This window comes from Beauveria bassiana, assembly GCF_000280675.1.
Source record: "Beauveria bassiana ARSEF 2860 unplaced genomic scaffold BBA_S00040, whole genome shotgun sequence".
Classification (NCBI taxonomy): Eukaryota; Fungi; Ascomycota; class Sordariomycetes; order Hypocreales; family Cordycipitaceae; genus Beauveria; species Beauveria bassiana.
In genome coordinates, this window is record NW_007930875.1 from 66,057 (window position 1) to 89,677 (window position 23,621).

General features: G+C 50.3%; 7 protein-coding genes across 7 annotated transcripts; 1 reads left to right on the forward strand and 6 right to left on the reverse strand.

The window, feature by feature from the left end:
* Window positions 1–729: 729 nt before the first annotated feature.
* BBA_08787 (ATP-binding cassette sub-family G member 5) lies at window positions 730–2,740 on the reverse strand (the record flags this gene model as incomplete). The annotated part of the gene is made up of 3 exons (XM_008603884.1): window positions 730–1,935; window positions 1,996–2,254; window positions 2,310–2,740. 3 exons carry the CDS (start codon window positions 2,738–2,740, stop codon window positions 730–732), a joined length of 1,896 nt encoding a protein of 631 aa, XP_008602106.1.
* Window positions 2,741–3,385: 645 nt separating this feature from the next.
* BBA_08788 (MFS sugar transporter, putative) lies at window positions 3,386–5,009 on the reverse strand (the record flags this gene model as incomplete). The annotated part of the gene is made up of 2 exons (XM_008603885.1): window positions 3,386–4,728; window positions 4,805–5,009. 2 exons carry the CDS (start codon window positions 5,007–5,009, stop codon window positions 3,386–3,388), a joined length of 1,548 nt encoding a protein of 515 aa, XP_008602107.1.
* A 1,603-nt stretch (window positions 5,010–6,612) lies between these two features.
* Window positions 6,613–7,734, reverse strand: BBA_08789 (phosphorylcholine phosphatase; the record flags this gene model as incomplete). Its single annotated transcript, XM_008603886.1, has 1 exon — window positions 6,613–7,734. One exon carries the CDS (start codon window positions 7,732–7,734, stop codon window positions 6,613–6,615), a length of 1,122 nt encoding a protein of 373 aa, XP_008602108.1.
* A 724-nt stretch (window positions 7,735–8,458) lies between these two features.
* BBA_08790 (zinc-binding dehydrogenase) lies at window positions 8,459–10,552 on the reverse strand (the record flags this gene model as incomplete). Its single annotated transcript, XM_008603887.1, has 4 exons — window positions 8,459–8,719; window positions 8,782–8,968; window positions 9,189–9,201; window positions 9,559–10,552. 4 exons carry the CDS (start codon window positions 10,550–10,552, stop codon window positions 8,459–8,461), a joined length of 1,455 nt encoding a protein of 484 aa, XP_008602109.1.
* Window positions 10,553–12,903: 2,351 nt separating this feature from the next.
* On the reverse strand, window positions 12,904–15,036 carry BBA_08791 (alkaline serine protease AorO; the record flags this gene model as incomplete). The annotated part of the gene is made up of 4 exons (XM_008603888.1): window positions 12,904–13,650; window positions 13,710–14,209; window positions 14,285–14,741; window positions 14,827–15,036. 4 exons carry the CDS (start codon window positions 15,034–15,036, stop codon window positions 12,904–12,906), a joined length of 1,914 nt encoding a protein of 637 aa, XP_008602110.1.
* Window positions 15,037–18,926: 3,890 nt separating this feature from the next.
* On the forward strand, window positions 18,927–20,535 carry BBA_08792 (DUF300 domain protein, putative; the record flags this gene model as incomplete). Its single annotated transcript, XM_008603889.1, has 4 exons — window positions 18,927–18,987; window positions 19,062–19,209; window positions 19,328–19,583; window positions 19,648–20,535. The coding sequence occupies 4 exons, from the start codon at window positions 18,927–18,929 to the stop codon at window positions 20,533–20,535; spliced, it is 1,353 nt and encodes a 450-aa protein (XP_008602111.1).
* Window positions 20,536–20,943: 408 nt separating this feature from the next.
* Window positions 20,944–21,480, reverse strand: BBA_08793 (uncharacterized protein; the record flags this gene model as incomplete). The annotated part of the gene is made up of 1 exon (XM_008603890.1): window positions 20,944–21,480. One exon carries the CDS (start codon window positions 21,478–21,480, stop codon window positions 20,944–20,946), a length of 537 nt encoding a protein of 178 aa, XP_008602112.1.
* Window positions 21,481–23,621: the final 2,141 nt, after the last annotated feature.

Consider the following 23,621-nt stretch of genomic DNA (forward strand, 5'->3'; position numbering starts at 1 on the left):
TTATCTTTATTAGAAGTATTTTTATTTAAGGTTATTAAGTAATTATAGTGTAGGGTTAAAAGACGGTATTCTCTAGTGTAGGTATGCCGCTCGCTTATCTGCGCCGCTCGCTTATTAACCACGTTATATACTTTTATATAATATAAAGGACTATTACGGCCTATTATCTATATTTACTTCTTAAAATAATAATATTATAAGTATATCTAGTTAGTCTTAGTAGGGAGGGCTGTCTATTTCTTCTTTAAATCTTACTAGCTACTATAGGCTCCTTACTCCTATAGATTAAGAAGGAATTCCTTATAAATTAGCCTATATAACTACCTCTAGAGGCATTATATTAGAGTTCTAAATAAATAATTTTATAAATCTTAGTAATAATAATATTATATATAGCTTAGAAGTATATTTAATATTAAAATTCGTATATAAGAGCTGTATTTATTAAGGTAGCTGGTAGCTGTAATATTTACTTTATGGATTCTTATTTTAGGCTATTTACTTTGTTCCCCTACTGCTTAGGTATGAATGCTCTTTGAATGGACATAATTATATGATTACTAATACTGAGTAAATAAACTGGTCTATGCTCTAAAATTAAATACTATTATGATATAACCAATAAATATCTATTCCCTTGTCCGTAAAGTTGCCTTTATCAGAGTCTACCCCTAAAGCGCCCAACAACACCGAAAAGCTGGGGGATATGCTCCGATAACGCACCTTGTATTATTTTCGAAGTACCAGAACAAGATATGCAAGCACTCTGTACCCTGCAATTATGCCAATCATGATTCCAATCCAGGTACCTTCAAGCCCCGTCTCAATGCTAAACTGGCGCAACACGTCGGTGCCTCGTATTTTACCTTGTGCGTTGAGATCGCTCGGATACTGGCACTGATATTGGCCTGACGATGTCTCTGCGCAGCGATACTCGCGATCCTTGAACTCGTTGACCATCATACCCTGAAATACGTAGGCCTGATAGTCAATGTAGTGGAAAACATATTTCCAAAACACGTTGAGGATATTCATGGGAACGAGGAAGCCGTCAACGCACATCCACAGGCCGTTGGCAAAGGCAGTGACGGCCAAGGCCACGACAAAAATGTCAAAAATGCAAGACACCAAGACGACGAGCGACTCGGCTGCCACGAGATCGAGGAACAGCCATAGTACCCACGTGAAGAAGGCAGAGGCGCTCGGCCGGAAATTCGATAGCCAATATTCGACGGCTGAGAAGAGCAGGGCAATGAGGAAGAGAAAAGGCAGACCAATCAAGAAATTGGCAACCAGAAATCCGAGTGGCCCGACGAGACCATTGGCGCGTTCTTGCTTAAAGGTGCTCAAGTCTTCCAAAAACGCCGGCACATAGGCAACAGCCATGAAAGACATGAATGCGCCACCAAAGAATAGCGCATTAATATATGGTTGGATGTACTGCTGTTCGGTTTTTAGACGCAAAAAGACGGTGCCCATCAGAATAGCAAGGCCGAGATACATTGCGATTCGAATACCGTAGGCAATGACGTCTCGGTAAGATTTGATCCATGAGCGCTGGAGCAGAACCAGTGGTGTCATCCAGGCCGCAGGCTTCTCAGGTTTGAGAGGCGAGCTCACTTGCTGCAGTTGTCGAGCTTTGCTCACGGATGTGTCCAGATCTACACGCTGCCTTGAAGCTGCCCATGCTTTACAGATCTTGTCGGTTCTGGCGCAAATTTCACCGTCCTTGTCCAGGTCGGTATTGATAAGGTCGAGGTAGAACTCGGCCGCGTTTGTTTCGGGTGGGATGGAATACCCAATCATGTTAAAGTACGAGGAGGCGTCGGAGACGGGCCCGTAATAACATGTCTTGCCGCCGGAGAGAAGGCAGAGCTTGTCGAATTGTCGAAAGGTGGCGGAAGATGGCTGATGAATCGAAGCGATAATTATGAGCTGTTGAAAACTGTTAGAACTGCAAAAGTACCTGAACAAAAAAATTAATCCTCGACCTACGTTATTCTGCCGCCCGATAGACTTGATGTAGCTGCAGACCTCGAAGCTGAGTGCAGAGTCAAGGCCGCTCGTGGGCTCGTCAAGGAACAAAATCTTGGGGTTCGTGACAAGACGGCTCGCGATACCAAGTCTCTTCTTCTGACCACCACTAAGTCCCTTTTTGATGGGTGTACCAACAATGGTATCTCGCTGAGCGTGAAGACCAAAGCTGTTGATGAGGTCGTCGACACGTTGCAGAGCATCCTTCTTTGATGTTTTACTGCAGCTCAGTCAGTGGGAAGTGACATGTAAGTAATAACCTCGAGGACTTTTACCTTGGAAGTGCGAGTCTGGCTGCAAAGACCATGGTTTCCTTTACTGTCAAGCTGCCAATCAACGAGTCTTCTTGCTCGACATAGGCAGACAAGTCTCGGATAGTCTTCAAGTTGACGGGCTGTCCGTTGACGAGAATATCGCCGGTGGTGGTAGATCCGGCAGCGGCAATGCGGTGGGCCAAGGCATTGAGAAGAGTCGTCTTGCCTGAGCCGCTGGGGCCCATGATGGCGAGCATCTCGCCCGGGCGCACGAAGCCGGAGCTCTGGGACAGGATGGACAGAGGGGCATGAGACGCCCTGTCTTTGACTTGGACCTCCAAGTTTTCCCACGCAAACGAATCCACAGAGTCGTTTGCGAGATGTGACGTCTTGACGTGATTCATTTCCAGATCTGGGGGCTGATTTCCCCCGGCAGCGGTAGAGGTAGCCATCTCTTGATGAACAGTGATTGCGAGCGATTGCGAGCCAGACAAAAATTTTCTTGTCACGAATTAAGAATGCTAATATAGATCTGACGCGGGTCTGGTAGGCGACCGGCCGAACGCCTTTTATACACACAATGACGGAGTTGATGGAGCTTCTTACTGCATGTATTGCTGCAGGGGATCATCTACTGTGACGTCGGCGAGGGCCCGGCCCACCACCACCAACGTCGCCGACGTTGTTTACCATGTGAACGGCGCGATACTTGCTTTCAAAGTGCCATTTTTCCGTACGAGACGGACTTGGTAAATAACTTCCGAGGCCGAAAATGGAAGAAAGTTGCCCTTGCTGCCTTGCCTCGGCGGGCACGCAAATACTGGTTCGTCAAGGCCAAGACTGCACATCAATCAAATTTAGTAATTGTGTGCTGCGGGGTTTCATAGAATGCACTGTGACGGGGTATTGTCTCAGTGTGTCGTAACAATCATTATCATTTGTCTTGATATACTATAATGGGGGGACAGTAATATTCCGATGCATTTAAAAGTCCAATCAGCCCTCGAGAGAGAGCCAGCCCTCTCGCCCCCCAGCAAACCCCACTGCGATGATGCATGTGAGATGATGGGCCCCCCGGTTTTATTTTGGCATCTGCCTTATTGTTTGACATCTTGACTCTTGTCATCGTCTCCCGAAAGAGACCTCACCGTGACCCCATTGTCTGTTGTCATCCGCGGCAAGGTGCGGGCCAGTCGAGGCGGATCCCAGATGGACTTGGACTGCAGGAAAATCTCGTCAATTTCCTCCAGAGAGCGGCCGCTCGTCTCGGGGAAGAAAAAGTAGACAAGAGGAACAATGGCCGCATTCAAAACGGCAAAAATAATGTAGTATCGATAGGAGATGGTGTTGAAGCCAATGGGCGTCACTTCGGCGAGCAAAAAGTTAAAGGTCCACACGGCGGCGGTCGCAACGGCGCTGATGGCGGCGCGCAGCTGTAGCGGTGCAACCTCTGTGGCGTAGAGAAATGTGAGTCCAGAATATCCGACCGTGTAGATGAATTGAAACGCGAAAAGACAGATGACTGCGACGACGAGGGCAGCGTTGTTCGTAGACGCCGACGTGGTGCCCGCAAGAATTGCCATGGCGATGCCCATGCCAGTCGCGCTTGAAAGCATGAGAAATCGACGGCCAAGTCTGTCAATAGTGAAGAATGCCAAGTAGCCACCGAAGATTTGGGTCAGCGCCATTGATGCGGCGAGAATGCGAGAATTGGTTGGGTTTATATGGAGATACTGCTCAAAGATTGTCGTCGCGTACATGGAAATGAGGTTGATTCCGCACATTTGCTGAAATGTCTGGCCAGCAGCTGCGAGGACCGTACGATGAAAGAGCCGCTGCTCTCCCATTGTCCCCATGGCTTTCCAAGACAGCGCACCGCAGATGGACAGCGAGTGCTGTATTTCTCGTACTTCACTGGCAATGGCCTCGGAGCCCGGGTCATCGTCATTCAGCGCAGACAGCACCTGTTTGGCTTCTGCAATGCGGTCTTGCTTCACCAGCCATCGAGGGGATTCCGGAAAGAGCGAAACGAAGCCGGCCACGCAGAGGAGCAGCAGGATTTGCAAAGCCAGTGGGAAGCGCCACGACACGGAGCTGTCCGTGACAAAGAAGAAGCCAAAGTCTACCCACAACGCCAAAGAAATACCGGCGCCGACGAAAATGCCGTCGAGGACGACGTGGGCGCCGCGCTTGCTCGCGCGAGAAATCTCGGCTTGCCAGACGGGCACGGTGGCGAGATAGCCGCCCGTGCCGAGGCCAAGCACCAGTCGCGCCACGATGAACTGCGCGAGATGAAACGACGAGGCCATGAGCACGGCGCCCAAGATGGCCACCATGGACGCAATCTGGATGACCCTTTTTCGACCGAGGCGATCGCCGAGGTAGATGCAGGACAGCGAGCCAAAGATGCCACCGACGGTAAAGAGCGCAAGAACGGTGCCTGCATTTTTTGATTAACACATAGTTAACCGCCAAGCGGGCAAGAATTTTAGGGCCGCCCCCGAATCACGAATTACCTTGGATCGTCGAATTGTGCGACTGCTGCGCTCCGGTGGTATGGATGGTGTCGAGCAATGGAAACATGGCGACAAATGACTCGAGCGTCAAGAGACCGCCAGCGACACTGATATTGTAGCCATAACAGGTAAAGGCTGGACACACAACCAGCCAGATGATGGCTTGGGTCAGTAATGGGCCTCGAAGGCCGAGGTATTTTGCCATTGTAGTAGATTTATGACGAATTGGTTATAGTATTGAAATCGGCTTTCGTTGATTTTTATTTTTTGGACGGGGCGGAGACTGAGCAATAAATATGCAAATTGTGACTTCTTGGCAATCAAATATTGGTCCTTTGACGATGTCGTTTCAGCATTGCCACAGAAGCCCCCAAGTTTTATATTTGAACAATCCATTTGTAAACCTGGGCTAGTGTTGCCGCATATGCGCGATAGAGCAGCGTTTCCTTACTGGCAATTGGTTATCTGACACCAACGGGCGAGTGCCGGTCATCGGCGGACGCCGCACAGTGCTAGTCAGGTCCTCTCTCTCCCCCCCTAAGGGCTTTTGCCAGGGGAAGAAACCAGTCCAAAAAAGGTTCTTTGCCTAGTTGATCGTGAGTAAGAAAAAAAGAGGAAACCTTGCGTGTCCCGGTCCGGGCCACCACTAGGAATATACCCGCAGTTTACCCCAAACTTTCAATCCCCTCCCACCCCTCTCTTTCAGGTGTTGACGTATTGTGTGGTTGATGCCCCGGCTGACGGTTTAACAAGTGTGCATACTCGATATCTTATTGCAGGCTTCCCCGCGCCACAGCATCGTGGGGGAGGCGTCTTTGATCCACCGGACATGGCCGATATAAGTGTCGCTTACTGTATATGCGGGCTCGCAACCGGTCAAGGACCTGAAATGCGGTCGAGTACTCAGTACAACTGTATCTAGCCAATTGGTTGAGCTTGAGCAAATTACGCACAGGTTAGCTACAAATTCTGCCACGGAACAGAAGCAACTGGTGCAGACAAGATACTTCTAGGGTGGTGGACTGACTGTACTGAAAAGAGAGGGTGGTAGCTCGGCTCACAACTCTTGGTAGCCATATATGGAGCCGCTCTTATCCCCCACACACAATACTCACACATCTAGTTGTTAGACATTGTATTTTGCCTTTATTTTGATATGTCCTGCCTGATATCCGGCCATTCTCGATTCTGCAGCCCTAGCGGTTATAAAGTTTATTTTCCTTGCGGCTTCTTACGACATACAGCCGACGGTGGGCTCTCGATTACCGCTTCAAACTTGGCCAAGTATCGCAGCGCTGTTCACCCACGCAATTCCTTGGCCATCTTATTGATGAGCATGGCTAGTCGGCCTCGTTTTGTGTCGCAGTATCGGCAGGCGGCGACATGTTTTGGAGGACAGCCAGCCTCCCGGTCTGGAGCGTGTCGTGGCGGCGCCTCATGGCGTTGCCACGTCAAGCTAAAATTCCCCTTACTCAGCTGGGTCGTTTACCGAGGCGCGTGGTTGCTGTTCTTTGTCTGCCGAGTCGAAACTAAAAATCAAAAATTAAGCTTTCCGCGTGAATCCTCGACTGCATGAAGCTCGCAGTCAACAAGGCTTTACCCCTCCATGCAGGCAGACCAAGCCGGTGGAGGCTGTGTGCAAGCCCAAATATATGCCCTCGCCCCAAATATTTACGTATGTGCCATGATTGACGAGCGTCTTGGCATATAAAGGTGCCATGGACAAGTGGTGTACATGAGATTTATTATACGGAGGCTTTTGCCCAAATTCACGCGCTATACCTTGAAACGCAGTGCTCAACTGCCCTTTACAGAATGTCACTCGGCTTGACCGTAACCCAGTTCTTGTCGGCCGTCACCGGCCAGCCTTCCTCCTCCTGCTGGGCAGCAAAGTCGGCCTTCATCTGATCAATCTGCTTCTGGTACTTGTCCTTGCGGTTGACCCAGAGGTGGATGCCGCCGCGGCGCACGTCGACGCCGTGGAACTGCATGGGGCCATCGCTGTCGGGGGTATCGCCAGCAACTAGGATGGGCTTCTTCCACTCGTCAATATAAGACAGGATGGCAGCCCATTTGCCCGTCTTCCACGTCGCTGGGGTCCAGAGGAAAGGAGTCATAATCAGGTCGAGATTGGCCTGTTCATCATATGTGCCGTCGCTGATTTGCTTTCGCGCAGAGGTGAGATCGCTGCTGCTAATGTTTTTCAGAGCAGTGGTGACGCCAATGACGTTTTCTGGCTTGACATTGTAGCCATACTTGGGGTCGGAGGCGACCATGCGGACCAGCTCCTCGGATGCAGCAGAGACGACATAGACCTCGATGCCGTTGGCCATGAGCTTGTTGTACAGCTCAACCTGGCCTCGGAAAATTTTGGGGGGGTTGACGTCAACCTTGATCAGCTTATCACCCTCGTAGTAGCTCGTGTGGACAGTGTCGTTGAGCGCCAGGAGCTCGTCGACGTAGACCTTGAGCTTGCGCAGAGGAATGTCGCTGAATATTTGCGCGGCAAAGGGATAGCAAATGGCGTCGTCAATCTCGCAGAGACGCAGGTAGTAGCCATAGAGCGTCTCGTTGTGGTCGGGGGTGTCCTTGAAAGGAACGAGCTTGAGTGAGGGGTCCATGGTGTCGCGGGTGATGACGCCCTTGTTCTCGAGATATGGCAGCAGCGATTCCTCGAGATCAAACTGATAGCTGGTGTTGTCCATGTCGAACGCGGCGTAGCGACCCTGGTGGGCATTGGCGGCAATCATGGCGTTGAGCGCCTTTGCGGCCTCGCTCGGCCAGTGTCGCAGAGCAGGTCCCTTGAGGCATGGCTTAGTGGCGGCGGCGGCAGCGGCAGCGCCATCAGCGGAGGCATCGACAGGTGTCGACGAGGCTATGAGGCCAGTAGAGGCGAGCGCAAGGCCCAATGCTGTCAAGATTTTGGTCATGATGAAATTGGGGCAACCCTCGTGCGATCGACAGGGACGGATGAACGAGTGGGCAGAACAAGTGCGATACAGACAAGTCACAAAAAAAGAAAAAAAGCCGAACCCGGGGCACGCCCGCTTTTTAGCTTTTCCTACCAAGCTAACTACTTTGACTTGTACCTTGACAAGCCGAGCCGAGAGACAAAATGACTTTTGTACCCAAACGGCACAAAAAGCTGAACAAGAGGAAAAACAACACAACAAGACTGGGCAACGTGTTTAGCGGCGGCCCGCAGGCTGCACTGCCAGCCTTGCAAAAGACCAGCCCAAGATTGCAATCTCCACATGCCAGAACCAAAGAAATCCCAACTATTAGCCATACGAATGCTGCCAAGAGCGGTGATCCCTTCCCAATGTAACGCCTGGTCGGGCAAGCCCCATGAGCGCCTCGTTGACAAACAGACCAATAGTCAATTTTAGGGCCTGCATATATTCCCGCAGGCTGTTTAACTTTACCGTTTCATGCGTCAAATATCGATTCTGATTTAAACCATGGTTGATACGAGTCAAGAGGAACCTTGAAAATAGCTCCTTTTTTTTTTTTTTTCTCTCAGAGCGCAATGGGGAAAAGCGTGCCCGCTACGGGTACTTGACTTTGCCCACGTGCGCACGTCGTAGGCCAAGATGCGGAAACGCAGGCTGTCATTTCCACTAGCGTGCAGATTTAGTCATGGCTGTCAATTAGTTAGTTGAGTTGTGGAAGCTTGTCCAGAAGATGGTCAATGTGACTGTTGGCAGATAACGGGTGAGCAGCGCTGGTCTTGGGTGTTGCGCCCGCTTGAATTGCGCCGATATTCATCAAATGCTTGCTGCATGGCGTGTTCAGCGGACAGATCTCATCCAGTCTGGCAGCCTCGTGCTGATCAACATGGCGTTGCAACTTGTCGAAGCAGCATAAATCTCGGATACATGCCGAATTGTATGACGACAAAGAGCTCTGCCGATGCTACAGCGCAAAGTTGACATGGAAATCCAAAAGAATGAATTGCGGCAGGGATAGTTGCATACAGTCTTGGAGTTTCTAGCCTCAACAGCAAGGTCGCGAGTTCGCTGACCATGTCGTCCCACCTCGATTGTCAAGGGAGCTCTTTCGTTGGCCTTGGGCCGAATAAGCTTCTGTGCCGCTTGAATTTGTTCCTTCTTGCGGGCAGATAGATGGTACACAAGCAGCAATGAGGAAAACTGGCAGAATCCCCTGTACCTTGGAGAGTAATACGAGGCTTACACCAGTGCCGTATGTCACTAAGAAAGCGCGATATCGACGTAGCGATTAAACGCAATAACATGAGACACGCGACAGCTCGGGGGCATCCACTCTCTGCTTTAAGTCTCATTATTAAGTCTCATTATATTAAGGACTTTGCGGTCAAGCTCGTCATTTCAAGGATCAAGTCATTGGTTATTATATCACTGACGCATGCAGTGCGACTATTAATCAAAGGCGGTATTAGTATGGCCGACGACGAGTCTTGGCGAAAAGGGCAGTATCTTTCAGTGACGTCAATCTGCTAAGCCGAGCCATTATGATGAAAATTTTACCGAGATTATACAGAAACCAAACAGGGGCTTAATATGCTTCATGACGAGACAGCTTATTACAGCACACTGCCAAAAAAAAAAATTGGTGGTGGCGCCTCATTGGTGGGTATGCATCACTGGCAAAGCATTCCCTGAGAGCAACAATCACAGCCAGAGCAGGCGTACATGGTAAATTAATTATTTTATCGCTCGATATCAAATATTCAGGCCAAACTCAAAATACAATCTCTCGTAGCTAAGGTTTACTTGCAATGTGCACAATCACCTTGCCCGCGGAAGATCCCTTTTTGAGATGGCTAAACGCAGCCGGCGCATCGCCAAACTCGTACGTTGAATCGACCACAGACTTGAGGCTTCCCTTGCTGTACCACTGCGCAAGCTGATTCAAGTCATCGTGCTTGTTCTTGGTAAAGTAGCTAATGAATCGATTCTTGCCGCCGCCGAGAAACGACGGCCAGAGCATGGCGCTGACCACGTTGGCGGCATGCCCGACCGAGCCGCCGCCGACTGCCACAAACGGCGCGGTAGGCAGCAGAAACGACGACGACTTCGCGTAAAAGTCGCCCACGGCCCCGACATTATCCACAAAGAGGCTGTAGACGGGGCCGGCCGCCTGCAGCGCGCCGAGCACATCCGTCGTCTTGTAGTCGACGACGTCGTCGGCGCCGAGCTCCTTGCACAGGGCAATCTTGCCCGTGGAGCACGTCGCGGTGACGTGGCAGCCGAGCAGCTTGGCAATCTGGATGCCAAAGGTGCCGGTGCCGCCTGAGCCGCCGTTGATGAAGACCTTGTCGCCGGCCTTGACGTGCGGCTGGATGCTCTGGTAGGCCGTCAGCGCTGCGGTGCCCAGGCCGGCGGCGTGGTCGAGGTCTGCGTCGCGCGCAATCTTGGCGTAGCCGTCGCGCTCCAGGACGACGTGCTCGGACAGCGCACCGGTCGACTTGAACGGATCGAGACGGCCCAGGACGTGGTCGCCGACGATAATGTCCGTTACGGCGGGGCCGACGGCGACCACCTCGCCGCTCAGGTCCATGCCGGGAACCTTGGGAAACGATAAAGCGACCTTTACAAGGAGACCAATCTCCATGACCTTGTAATCGGCGGGATTCAGCGCAGCGCTGCTAACCTTGACCAGAATGTCTTGACCTTTGAGATCCTCGCTTGTCGGTCGAGCGGCATTGGTGTTTAGCTTGAGCTTTTCCTCAATGCTGCCAGGGGAGGCAACCTGCCATGCCTTCATTTTGTCTGCCATGATAGCTCCGATTTTTACAAAACGGTGGATGTGGCAGAATGATTGTTCAAGTTGGTTGATGAGTTGATGGAGAGACAATTTGACTAGACCCTACATCTTCAGCGAAACCACCCCTCCTCAAGGTGCCATGTTTATACTCTGGCTCTACATTCCGGGTGTGGTGAGCTAATACGCGTATCAACGTACTCATTCCCGCTGCCTTGGATCATCCTTTTTTGTGTGACCAGTTCCAGACCAAGTAAACTCTATAAAGTAGTAGGCGAAGTTTGATTCCTGTCTTCCTGTCCCCAGGATTCTTTTGTTTTGGAAATTTGTTTTTTTTTTTTTTCACCCGAAAAGATGCATTCTTTTTCTTAGCTCTCCGCGATTTCTACACCGACATAGTTATCCCGCGAGCAGCGAATAAATTATCGTTATCATGCTGCTCCGGGCTGATCGGCACTAGCGATGACGCTATCGTTATGCAGGTGGCGGTCGGGACCAAACGCCATCAAGCCATGTCCCTCAGAGGCGCTAATTGGCTGTGGCGCATATTGTTGCCAATAGTGATGCTGGCCGTAAATAGCACGTATAATCAACTGCGCCGGCCAGGGATGGCCATTCGACGTCGACCATGTGCATGTCAAGACTCCAATTTCGTCATGTTTTACATATGCTGGTATACTATATCTGCAGTCTAGTATAACCACTTTTCTCGTCAAGGGAAAAGCTCGTGATTTTCCTCAAACTAGCGAGAACTGAAATGATGGCATTGCTATCCGCGAGGCAGGGGAATAAAAGTCGACTACAGCCGCATTGAGCATTGCCTTTTAGTAGGTGAAGGATCTTGATAAATCCAGTAATTTGATGACAGACTTGTCCCAGAGATATAATTGCAGTCGCAATAAAGCACCTTGCCCAATAGACAGCGGTCGTTATTCGACTTTAGCCTCGCTATCGAGTGGCCCCGGGTAACCTCGTGGGGATACGCCACAGAGACTCGACGAATCGGTATGGAGAATAATTTACTCCCCAACCGCCCGATATTCAATTCGCAGAGCGTCTGTAACCATAATACTCCATTGTACAGATGATCGGCCTCGCGGGTCTATATCCGTGAGTGAGAGCTGTGCCCTGGAGACGGCGAGGCTTCCGTGCGTATACGTCACTGGCCACAACAGCATATCAACTTGATACAGATGTGAAGCTGACATGTTGACAGGCGAGACCGAAAAACTGGCCGACATCTGCTACATTCCAGGATATCGCACAGAGGGCTCACCATTTGTCGAACTTGTTTCTGTGTCCCATGATGGTACATCTGATTATCATTTACAGGGAGGAAACGGCACTGAAGCGACCCCACTAGACAGATCACGGCCGACAAGGAAAAGCTATTCGAATTTACGCGCGGTCTGGTTGGAAAATATGAATCCACGCTTTCGCAAAGTCCTCGACAGGACGCGGTCCGTCTAGCCGTCTAGCCTTATTCCATCGACGTTTTACACTACAGGATCTCGGGATTGACGAGCTTTCCCGTCAGCAGAGTGACCCTTTCCCGGCAACGCAGCACATTCCATGACACCTTGCAAGTCAAAAGCCTTATAATATCGTCTTATCTCATTACTCATACAAACAGAGAGATTGAACTCCGCGCCCAAAGTTGATAAACACGCTCTGCGCGATACCTTTCATCCTCGCCCGCATCATCTCTGAGATTGCAGAGGAGGGCACTGGCTTCAGAGGCTGGAGACAGAAGATTGATGAGTATCAAAAAAGAGCCGTTGGAACGCGGTATCAAATCTATCCGCCTCACGCGAGCGGACGGCGACATGCCGCTTGCGCGAGGCGAGGGTCCGCGCCACGCCTGGGTCATCCTGCTGGCCAGTGACCCCCCCACGACTAACAATTCACTCGAAATAATTCCACATGTCCAAGTGCAGTAGGCTCTAATCAATAATAGATGGACTTTAATAGAGATTTCCGATTATTCTGATGGTTACAGGTCCACTTTCGTTCTCTATCCAGATCAAGCTTGCAGCGCAATGAGACAAACTAGCCAATACCAACTTGCGTGCAAAGTAGCGATAACATTCAACAATAACTCAATTCATTCCCTGGTAGTCTTAAGCAATTTCTGCTAGCTCGTTTCAGAACGTCATCCATTGTCTGTAAGTACTGTCTCCCTCTAATTTCAACAGCAGACAAGTTTGCAAAAGAGGTGTTTTCCGTGATGATGGTGGCCGCAGCGATTACAGGGCACGACTTATTACGCACACTCAGAAAGATATCGAGTCATTCAAAGTTCATTATTTCATATATACGTTTTTTTTTTTGTCGAATCACAACCCATCATCCCTTCAGAGCTTGAGAAAGTAGGCCTCCCACTTGTCATACAGTGGCGTACCGAGACCAGTAACCGGGTCCCAGCCTTGAACAGCAGAGAAGCCGTCATTGCCACATGCGCTGTAGCCACGGTCGCTATCAGCGCCACCCAGCTCCTGGTTACCGACGGTAACATCGTTGAAATTTCCCTCGCGCTTGGCCATGTCGTAAAGAGCGGGGTTGGCGAAGCCAATCGGACCCTTTCCAAGGCTAAGACGCTTTTCATTGATGCGGTTCAAGATGGCAGCAACGATAGGGGCAGACATGGAGGTACCGCCAGAGAGGCCGAGTTTGCCGCCGACGGCGACCAGACCGTTGTCACCGACAGCAGAGACATCGGGGAACCCACGTCCGCCGCGGTTGTAGATACCCGCGTCGTCGGGAATGTTACCCTCCGAGGTGTTGTACGCAAAATATCCGGGGTTGTGGCGGAGGAGGTAGTTGCTGACAGAAGCCTCCTGCCACGAGGGGCGGGTAAAGATGTTGGAGAAGCCGCCGCCAGACGAGAAGGATTCGGTGGCCGTCTCGGGCTTATCGATGGACTGGATGAGCGTAGAGCCGACGCCAGTGATGTAAGGACAGCTGCAGAGATCATCAGCGACAAAGATGTCGTGGTGAGGGCCCAGGCAGTATCCGTTTCGGTCTGTGACGCCAGCGTCGCCGCTGGCAACAACAGCAGTGACGCCCACGAGACCAAGCTTCAAAAATTCGTTGCATTCACGCTAGAATACCGGGTTAGCGAGCATGATCTCAGGCGAAATTCTGAGGGCGAGAGACTTACGTGGGCGGTCTTGGGATCAGTGGGATCTTCAGGGCCACCATAGGAGATGGAGACGACGTTTGTAGGTTCAAACGTGCCGCACATTTTATGATTGTTCCAAAGAGGGTCTTTGCTGCAGTAGTCGCTGTCAATGGCACTGAGCCAATCGCCAAAGATGTTGTAATACTGATCAGCCTTGACCTGGAACAGGGTAGTGCCCTGGGGGTAGATGATGGGGTAAGCCATGTCAAAGTCCAAAAGGGACTCGCCGCCGGCTTGATCGGGGCTGTTCGGGGCAGTGGCGCCGTTGATGAGATCTAGCTCGGGGCCGGTTCCGGCGGGGATATATGGGGCTGCCTTTGTGTAGAAGAGGTTGAGGTCCTCCTGGCTGTAGACATCGCCAAGGGACTCGTAGATGCCGAGACGATTGGTGCTGTTGGTACCCGTAGCCCTGGGGATCTTGTAGAGGTAGGCAATACAGTCGGGCGTGACGATGGTTCCGCAAAGTTTCAGGTAAGCAGCTAGGAGAGTCTGGGTTAGCATGCATCTAGGTAGCCATCATAGTTATAGTCTTTTACTCGGGGGGGGATTCTCACGTAGAGTGGAATTTGCGGCGTTGTGAGCGTCGCTACCGCCGCTAGGGCCAGTCTTGATGGCATCCTCAAGAGTCTTGAGCTGATCTTGGCTCAGGTTGCGAACAGGCTCCTTAATGGCGGCAGGTCCCTTGGCGGGCTGTGTAGCGCGCACCGTGACTTTGCTCATGGCGGGGCCAGGACGGACAAAGTCGACAACGTCGAGGAGATGGTTGGGCAGACTGTACTCTTCGGAGCCAATGTGGTCTTGACCTGAGGCGGTGCTTCGGTAGATGTGATATCTCGTCTTCAGAGCCTTCTCCACGACACCAGCAGTGGTGTCGACAGTAATCCACGTCTTTGTGGGGTTGACGTGGATGTCCTTTTCAGCAATGCCATGGCCAATCAGCCATTGCTTGACGGACGCGATGCTCTGATCGTCGGCAGCAAACATGCTGACGACCTCTTCTCTCGACAAGTGCTTGCCATAGTTGGCAGAATTGGGATTGGAGCTGTAGGAAGAAGCTTGTTAGTTGAAGCGCAGGGATGGGATGCATGGTCAATACTTGCATGTCGTAGAGTTTGTCCTCGGCCTCCTGGAGGTTGCCCTGCTTCAAAGCAATCTCAAACGGAATCTTGGAATCAGCATCAACAGCTGAGCGCTTCTCGAAGCGAGCATCATAGACCAGATTGCGACGTTGGTGGACGGTGTAAGTATCTGAGGGAAAGGCGAGCGTCCCAGCAGCCAAGCTGGCGATGAGTAAAGTGGTCTTCATGTTCAATCAGGTAGCCTTTCTGCACAGACTATGTCGATTGGAGAAAAAAACCGGTGGTGCCATGGTATTTATTCTCCCCGAGGGACAAGCCGGGACAAGACTCTAGTGCCTCGGTGACGACGGCACGCATGGATCCCTGGAGTGGACTTTACAGGGTCTACTCCAACTGCATTGCCATTGTACGAATATTGCGTATCGAGCTCCAAGGAGTGTAGGCTCCGCTTGGGCTGCAACTTGGCCATTGGTTTAGGAAGGTGAGCAATGACGCTAGCACAAGGCACAAAATGCCTCCAGTGTTGATCCGAGTTGTCTTCCCAGCTGCAGCCCCCACCCCGACAAGGATATTGTGCTCATAGGGCCTTGAAAAGCTGTATGCGATATAGGTGAGCACGGTATAAAGATAGGAGGAGGATGATATGAACGGGAGATGATTTACTTGATCGCGGGTCAGGGCACTATCCGGCAATAGAGCTGGACGCAAGACGAAGCAACAACTTTGAGCGTGGCGCCCAGTGATAATCATTGTGGCGTTTACCAAGAGATTCGATCGTGTCGGGCATCGAGGGGGGGTGAGATAGATGGAGCCCCAGGAAACCAGAAACCGGGCAATGCCGACTCTTGGCAGGTGCTGTCGGGGACACTAAGACACCACGCTGGTCAGCCTGTACAAGGCCAGCCACAATTGTTGAGACTTGCCCATCTGGGAAGGTGATGTTTGTACCTCGTATCTTGACCTGCCGATAAGACCGTGTCCGCATGCACCTCGTCCAAGCTGCTTGGTGCTCATACGCAAAAGGCCGACTGCGGAGTTGTTTCTATTCTCGATTCAGCATGGCCCGCACCTTGGCTCTATGCCGAAAATGCCTGTGCTTCCAGGGGTATGAAACGCCATCAGTGCAGTCTGTGCCGAGCTGCCGTGGTTGCCGCTAAACTCGCTCAGCCTATAGAGTCAGCTGCTAACCAGCTGAATATCTGGGATTACATGATTGAAGTCAGCAAATAATCACATCTACATCAAGGAATTATGTAAATAGAAGTGCGTAATCAATAGCATATAGTTATGTGCGAAGCGATATTGATGCAGAGTTTGTAATCATCGGCGCCCTACGCATGACACACATATTATTTATTATATGGGCCAAAGCTACTCCGTGCGACCGCTGAGGGCGCGTGCCGCCGTGCTCAGTAGCCACCGAGGCCCTTTTATATTACCAGACCAACCAAGCAGAGCATTGCAAGGAGCAGGTAACATTCATACAGTAGAGGCCAAAGCGTTCATGGTTGCTCGATGTTTCTTGCGCAGCATGTCTGCCACATTTTTGTTTATCAGTGTTATAACCGCCGTAGCGCGATGTTGCTGGCCCTACCGGCGCGCGGCAGGCTCGCGCAGATGAATAATTAGCGTAAAAGACCCGTGTAACTAGAGAATAAGCCCCTGCCGTATTTGGTGTCATACCAGATATTGAAAGCTTTGGTCTTGTCCATGGACTGCAAACACGAGGTTTAAAGTGAACCGGCAACCGCAATCAATGGAGACTGAAGAGATCTATTGCCGACAATCTCAGATCAGCCTGGGCCACTGCGGACTTGTTGTGGATACGTGATGTACATACCAGCAGCCGCCGAGTACATCTGTTTATATGTCGATCCGTTATGCGAGGAGAGCTCGAGGATGCTTGAATAATGTGTGACCTGATATGCAGCCAAAATATTGCTGCCTCAATTGCTCACCGCATTTTTCTCTCCGTGGAAAGCAGGACAAAGGATCACGAGTGAATTCCCTCGCCATCGCCAAGGACCAGAAGAGAGGATTTGCTCGCCGAAATCCGCTGAACATGCTCGAAGTAGCTCATAGGCGTGGTATAGAAACTAACTTTAGAATACAACAAACTTGGTACATTGAAGCAATGATCTTGTTTAGATACAGGCAAGCATGATGGGATTGATTGATGCAAGGAGACGACTTGTAATTCTCGCTCTGTAAAGCGCCACCCGACTGTGCGCAATAATAATAAACTTGACAATGAATTGGGCAAAGCCAGGCGGGTTACTTTGCAATGTAAAATGAGCAAGTTTTATTATTTCCTTGTTGAATCGTTTATTGTTTTCCTGGACCGTTCTTCATCCTTTCTGGCTATAGTTTCCGATGCCTCGGCAGGGCAGTCGTGTAGTGGATGGCGGCGCTGATTGTAAGCGTGACGAGATATGACCGTGATAGAGCAGCGGAATGTAGAAAACGAGAAAAAAGAAAGAAAAAAAAAGAAAAGAACGAGAAAAAAGAAGAGACAAAAAAAAGACAAAGGAAAATTGGCAGATGAAATGACATGTCGAATACAGCAACTCGCTGCGCTGTTAGTGCCGTGGGCCACAGGGCTGATGGCGGCGACGATCACCTATTTATTTATTACTGTCCCTCACCAGAATAATTAAGCCGCTGGCTCGGCAAATAAATCTCCAAAGCGCCGAATTTTGCTTAATAGCGACCTGGGAATAAAAAGTACGGCTCACAAGGCTGATTGAGATGTAAAGGACTTTTTTTTTTCTAGCAGTATTGCGCCACCGCAGTCTTGTATCGGGAATCGCAACCCGGATAGGCTCGTCGTGGAAGAAAAAAAGATAGAGCCGGGATTCGTGCCATGAGGAACCGGAGTTCAGAAGCGCCACAGATGTCATGCTTCCGGCTCCCCGGCAAGTAACAGGGCTGTGCATCATTGCCGTCGCAGGCGAAGCGAGGCGCGGCCGGAAGCGAAACTCTGAATTAGTAACAAAAAAAAACCTTGTAGTGCGGCTGGATAGCCTTTGTATGTGGCAGGCTGGGAGAGGATTGTATTTGGTGACTATAATCCGTTGTTCTGTTTTGGGTACGTCTTCTCGCACAGGGCTGTGTGTCGACTGCAAGCAACCCATGCCTATGTACGGATACTTGTGAGTTACTCCCATAGAATTGAGGCTGAAAGATAGAGAAAATATCAACTAGTACCAGATGCAGCGAATTGCAGGGGCTTGCCGGGATTTTGCTGGCTATTCCCGGGCTAGTTTAGACAGGCCGCGTGTGTGTATAAGTGCCCCCAAGCATGTTCAAACCGTTTCTCGAATCCCGTTCCACGCTGCTCAAGTTACTGCAAGGCTTTTCCTCCGAGCCCCGAATTTCATCCTCCTCTGATTTGCCAGGACAGAAAAAAAAAAAAAAAAAAAAAAAAAAACGCTCCCATCCCCTGGGGCGCGTACATGGCTAGAATGAGAACGAATATGGAGATGCACTGTGGGGTCGCGTGGCCTGGGTGCGACCGGAACGGGATTCAGACAGGCTTGCGCAATCACTCATCCATCCTTTGTTATTGGAAGCGACGATTCGATAGTTGCAAACGTTTCATGCTTCCTTGAACTGGAATATCGAGCTTATTTCTTTTTTTTTTTTTTTTTCAGAACGAGGTTGAGGCTTCGTTGAATGAGCGGCCTCTAACTGCGCAAAACCAAGTTCGGACAAGGGGAGATGCCCAACGTCTAGAGAGATCTGCTGTCACCACCACAGAGTATTGGGTGAAAGCGAGTAAACGTCAAGTTTTACAAGATAAAGCCGCAACCGCAAAGGCTGACGTTAAAGGCTGGGCTGGTGTGGCTGTGGCTATGGCAGGGGCCCTATTCGTTGCAAGCTCATACATAGCCCGCCTATGAAATGCGCATCTCGACATCTTGCTTGCCCGATTGGGACAGGTTCACCGTCCAGGATAAGCAAGATATAAGAGGCAGCGGTCCCCTTGGACTCGACCCAGTGTGTATTTCTCTGTTATGCTGTGTTAAATTAATTTGAGCTTTCTCTTGAATCTTGACAAGTTTTTTTTTTGGCTACGTCACAATTGCCGCGAGTTCATCACAACCAAACCTTCAAAATGTTCGGCATTGGCGACGACGACGATGGCGATTCCTGCCCCACGCACAATCTCACTGCCCGTAAGGCTCCCGCGGCGACAACCAGGCGAGAAAAAAAAAGAACCCTAGTGACTGATGAATTTTTCCCTGTACAGGTGCCAAAAAGACCTTCATTGCCGGTCTCACGTTTCAAGAATTCAATCGTATCCTTGCAGGTGCTTGCACAGCGCTGGCTTGTCTGGTCAGCTTCATCCACATCTGGCGACACGCTACTCACCTATCAGTACCTCGTCAACAGGTCAAGTAAGCAAGTTCCCCCCCCTTGCGACCCGGGCTTTGCGACAAGTCGTGTTCAAAGTTGAATAATTTATCATGTGTTGATATGTTCTTTTTTTTTGCTGACTTTTGTTGCTCCGAACAGGGTCATGAGAGTGATTTCGCTGGTGCCTCTCTACGCCATTGTCAACCTTCTCTGCATCTGCTTCCCCCAGGCTCAAGTCTACCTCGACCCGATCCTCGAACTAATCCAAGCATTGTGCCTGGCTTCATACTTTATGCTTCTGTGCGAATACATTTCTCCACACAACGAGGGCCGTGATGGCTTCTTCTCCCAGATTGAGATCAAGGACAAGAAAGCCGAGGGTGGTGTTGTCCAGGATGGTGTCAAGTGGTTCGCCGTAAGCCCTCTCTCTCCTTAAGCGACTGTATATTCATAAATCGGGCGCTAACAGTCTTCCATAGCAACGCTGCTTCATGATTTTCCAGTACTGGGTCGTTGCTCTTGGTATCGCCATTGCCACCATCGTCACTCAAGTCGCCGGCGTCTATTGCCAGTACGAGAGCAAGACCGAGTTTGCCAAGCTTTGGCTCAGCATCGCCGCTACCCTGTCCTCTGGTATGGCCATTGCTGCGGTCTTGCTTGTTGCTATCCAGCTCAAGACGCACATGCCCGACCTCAACCCCATGACCAAGCTCATCGCCATCAAGCTTGTCGTCGGTCTTGCTTTCCTCCAGCAAATCCTCTTTTGGATTCTTCAGAGCACCCACGTCCTCAAAGAGACCGACACGCTCACCTATGCCGATTTGCACTACGGTATCCCCTCGCTCCTCAGCTGTCTAGAAATGGTTCCCATCTCTCTCATCATGTTTTGGGCCTACCCTGTTGGCCCTTACAAGCTCGAGTCTCTCGTTGCTCGTGGTGCGGAGCGTGGTGAGACCCAGAACTGGGCTCCTACATCCTACCAGGGCGGCTTTCTCGGCATTCGTGCCTTTTTCAGCATGCTCAATCCTCTCAATGTCATCAAGGCTACTTTTGCCGCCTTTGCCATCTCTGCTCGGGACTTTTCGTCCTCCAAGTTTAGCCGCAACGACAGTGGTAGCAACACTTACGCCACCGGTCCTGGCTACCAGCAGCCCCCAAGTCAGTACCGCTCCAACAACTACGGTGGGCAGTCTCGGGGCCCTGCAGGTCTTGCTCGTGAAGCCTTCAACCAGTTTGGTCCTGGTCGCAGCGCCCGAAACGGCTTCAACAATGGACAGGCTCGCCACAACGGTCGCAGTTACGACCACACTCGCGGTAACTCGTACAACGAGTACCACGAGTCATACCCCATGAATCAGCGACGATGAACGATTCTTTTCTTTATTGTTTTGTTGTATTGCACACAGTTTGTAAGCGTTGTTTCTGTTTTGGGCGTTTTTCTTTTGTAAACACAGCGATAGACAGTGATATGAAGCCTGACAACTTCGATTCGTAATACACGCCTCGCCCAATCATGACCTATAATATGGTAAGGATGAGCACGATAAAGCGGAGGAGGAGCCGTATACTGATGTTTTTATTGTGAACTTTTTTTAAAAAAAATTATTTCTAATTTCAGATTTAATGTGCAAGAGGTATCTTTTAATTCCATATATTTCTGACTCTAGGTGCTATCATAGACCGTCGAATTGTCCCATGTCTGCAGCGTTTCGAGTACACCGAAAGGTCAATATTTGTCCAAAAACCCTCCAGCAGCTCTGCTGACACAAGTAGCCTCAAGGGCAGTTTACAGTGCTGTAGTCCTCCTTGCAGCCATTGAGAAGAGCTTGGAGAATTTGTGCCTTTTGCTTGGCAACTTCTTGCGCAAGCGGGTTACATTTGCCGACAACCGTCCCGATAAAGGTACCCGCGGCGGTATTGATGACATCGATGTTTTCGCGAACGAGCCCACACTTCAGAGCTGCCTTGACAACGTCGCGCTTGGCCTTGAGGGTCTCGGTCAGAATCTTGACGTGGTCAATGAAGGTTGTGACGGTGGTGGTCAACTCCAAGGTTGCCGAGAGACTCAGAGAGGGCTGGACAGCAATCTCGGTGTTGCCCCTGACGATGATGTCTACCAGGGTGGTGGCAGTTTTCTGCAAGAGCGACGTATCACCGCCATCGTATGCCTTGCATTCTGTGTCGAGATTGTCAACACCCGTTTGACACTCGCCTATAACATTCTGGATGGTGGTGGTGGGGTGGCGAGGAGTGGCATTGGATAAAACGCCAACGCTGAAGCAGGCGAGAGCAAGCTGGACAGAGAACTTCATGGTCAAAGGTGGAGGATATTTAATAAGGTAGGAAGAATGAGTATAGAGAATGGATTGTGTTGAGATGTGAGATTTGTGACAGTACAGATCAGAGAATCTACTGGCTTTATATATCTGTGATTTATACGTCGTAAGCTGCCGCATCTCGTGAATCTCAGTTTCCATGTGCTTCCGAGACCGCTCTGCCTTGTTCTAGTATTGTCACGCCACAAACAATTCTATGCACAAGAGAAGCACAACAGGTTTGCTATATGAGAAGACTTTCTGATATCACCCGGCAGTTTGCCTCACGTCCATGACTGATTAGAGCATCCTCCCGTGCTCGCCAAGACAGGGAGGCTTCGGTGTTTGCGCCATCACGTTTGACTCAAGAGCGTGTTGCAGCAAAGGCGTGTTCATAATGATTGGATAGCTATGCTTGTCAAAAGCGCAGAGCTCGACGACTCGATCGGATGGCGCAATGAGGGGGTACTGCAAGGGACGCATAAAATCGAATTCTCTTAGTCGTACTGCCGATTGACACTGCTGATTAGATCGCTCCAGAGGGCGCAATGGCACCATTGTGCTTGGACTTATTGAATAGCATGGCTCTTTTGTACACATTGCATGGAAAATGCACACGCATGACTTGCAGTGTTTGAACAGCGTGCGAGTCACACTGTTGCACATTTCACTTACAAAATCTACAAGTCGTATGCTACTGCCATGACACTCGCACGAAGCGAGCAGATAGTGTACACGAAAGTGACACGGTAACAATTATCAAGACCGACAAAGGGCAGGGGATTCAGTATCAGCGAATTAATTGGCCAGCGAAAGCTGACAGCGGCTCGGCCCTCAGAAGTGGATGTGCCATTGACCAGGCACGACATCTTACCCCGGAATGGGGAGTCATCTATTGCGGAGAGAGAGATGGGGTCTGCGGCATGATAGTTCCGGCTCGAGAAGATTCAATCCGACTTTCTCACGGCCGACGAACATTGCGCGACCGTAGAGGCCAGTTTTGTTGTACACAGCAATCACAAGGTTCACGACTGCCACTATAAAAGCATGTGCTCATGCAGACAGTCACTCGCATCTGGACAACTCCTAGTCTTGTATGGATATTTCCTGTATGGGATACAGAGCGAGCAGAGCCAACTTCGTCGACAGCAAACATTTCTGGGAAATCCCCCTCCAACGGCCCAATTCAACTGGTGTCTGGGGTGTGTAAGTGGGTAGCGTCGATAGTGAACGCCATGTGGATCTACTTGAAGCCGCTTCTGCCGCTCATGAGCAGAATTGACAAAGGGGAAATTTCAAGCAGATGGGTTGGAATAGAAGATGACGGCTGCAGTTGAAATGAAAAGCCTCCTCCGAGCCTGACCTGGCTCTACAAACCCCACTACCTGGAGGTGAGTGGGTGGTTCCGTATTCACTAGTTGTGACAACTAACTAGTCTGTCTCTGGATCGACTTGGCTAGATATGGGTCCAACACTCATTGGGGAATCATGGCTTGTGACCTGCACAAATTTCAGCTATAGGTGGCTTGCCGCACTTTCACGCGAAAGCAACAGCAAAGGCTCTTCGATTTACGGAGTCGAGTCGTGAACCGTAAATGGTCATACTTGATAGAAATGTGCAGATTCTGGTATTGTGCAAAGAAAGTCGTTGCCCGCCTCCGATCGAGGGGGCAGTTATTGGGGGATATAGGGTATATTGGGAGACATGGGGAACTAGACCACCGTTCCTAGCAAGGTAAATAAAACCAGTCTTTTCGATACGCTATTAGCGTCCCATTATTAGATGCTAATAATAAATCAGAAACGCATTTTATCCTATATATCTACATTTACATATATTCACATTCGAAAAGGAAGATGCCCTTTCTGCTGTCGGGACTTGCCAACTGCCCTTCCTCCATTTCTCACCCTCGCTCAACACGCAGCCAGCGATTTTGATTACCATTTCACCGCATTGTTGACCTGGCCAAATTACTTGCCAATATTACTGCTAATATTATTTGACTCTCCATTCTACTTTTTCCAATGCTGCCTGCGTTTCGCATTGTTGACAGCCCCTGGCTATCTTTTTCATATCTTGTTTCCTGGACATTTTGACGTTTTTGTCGGTAGTTTTTTTTTTCTGCGCGCGCATGACC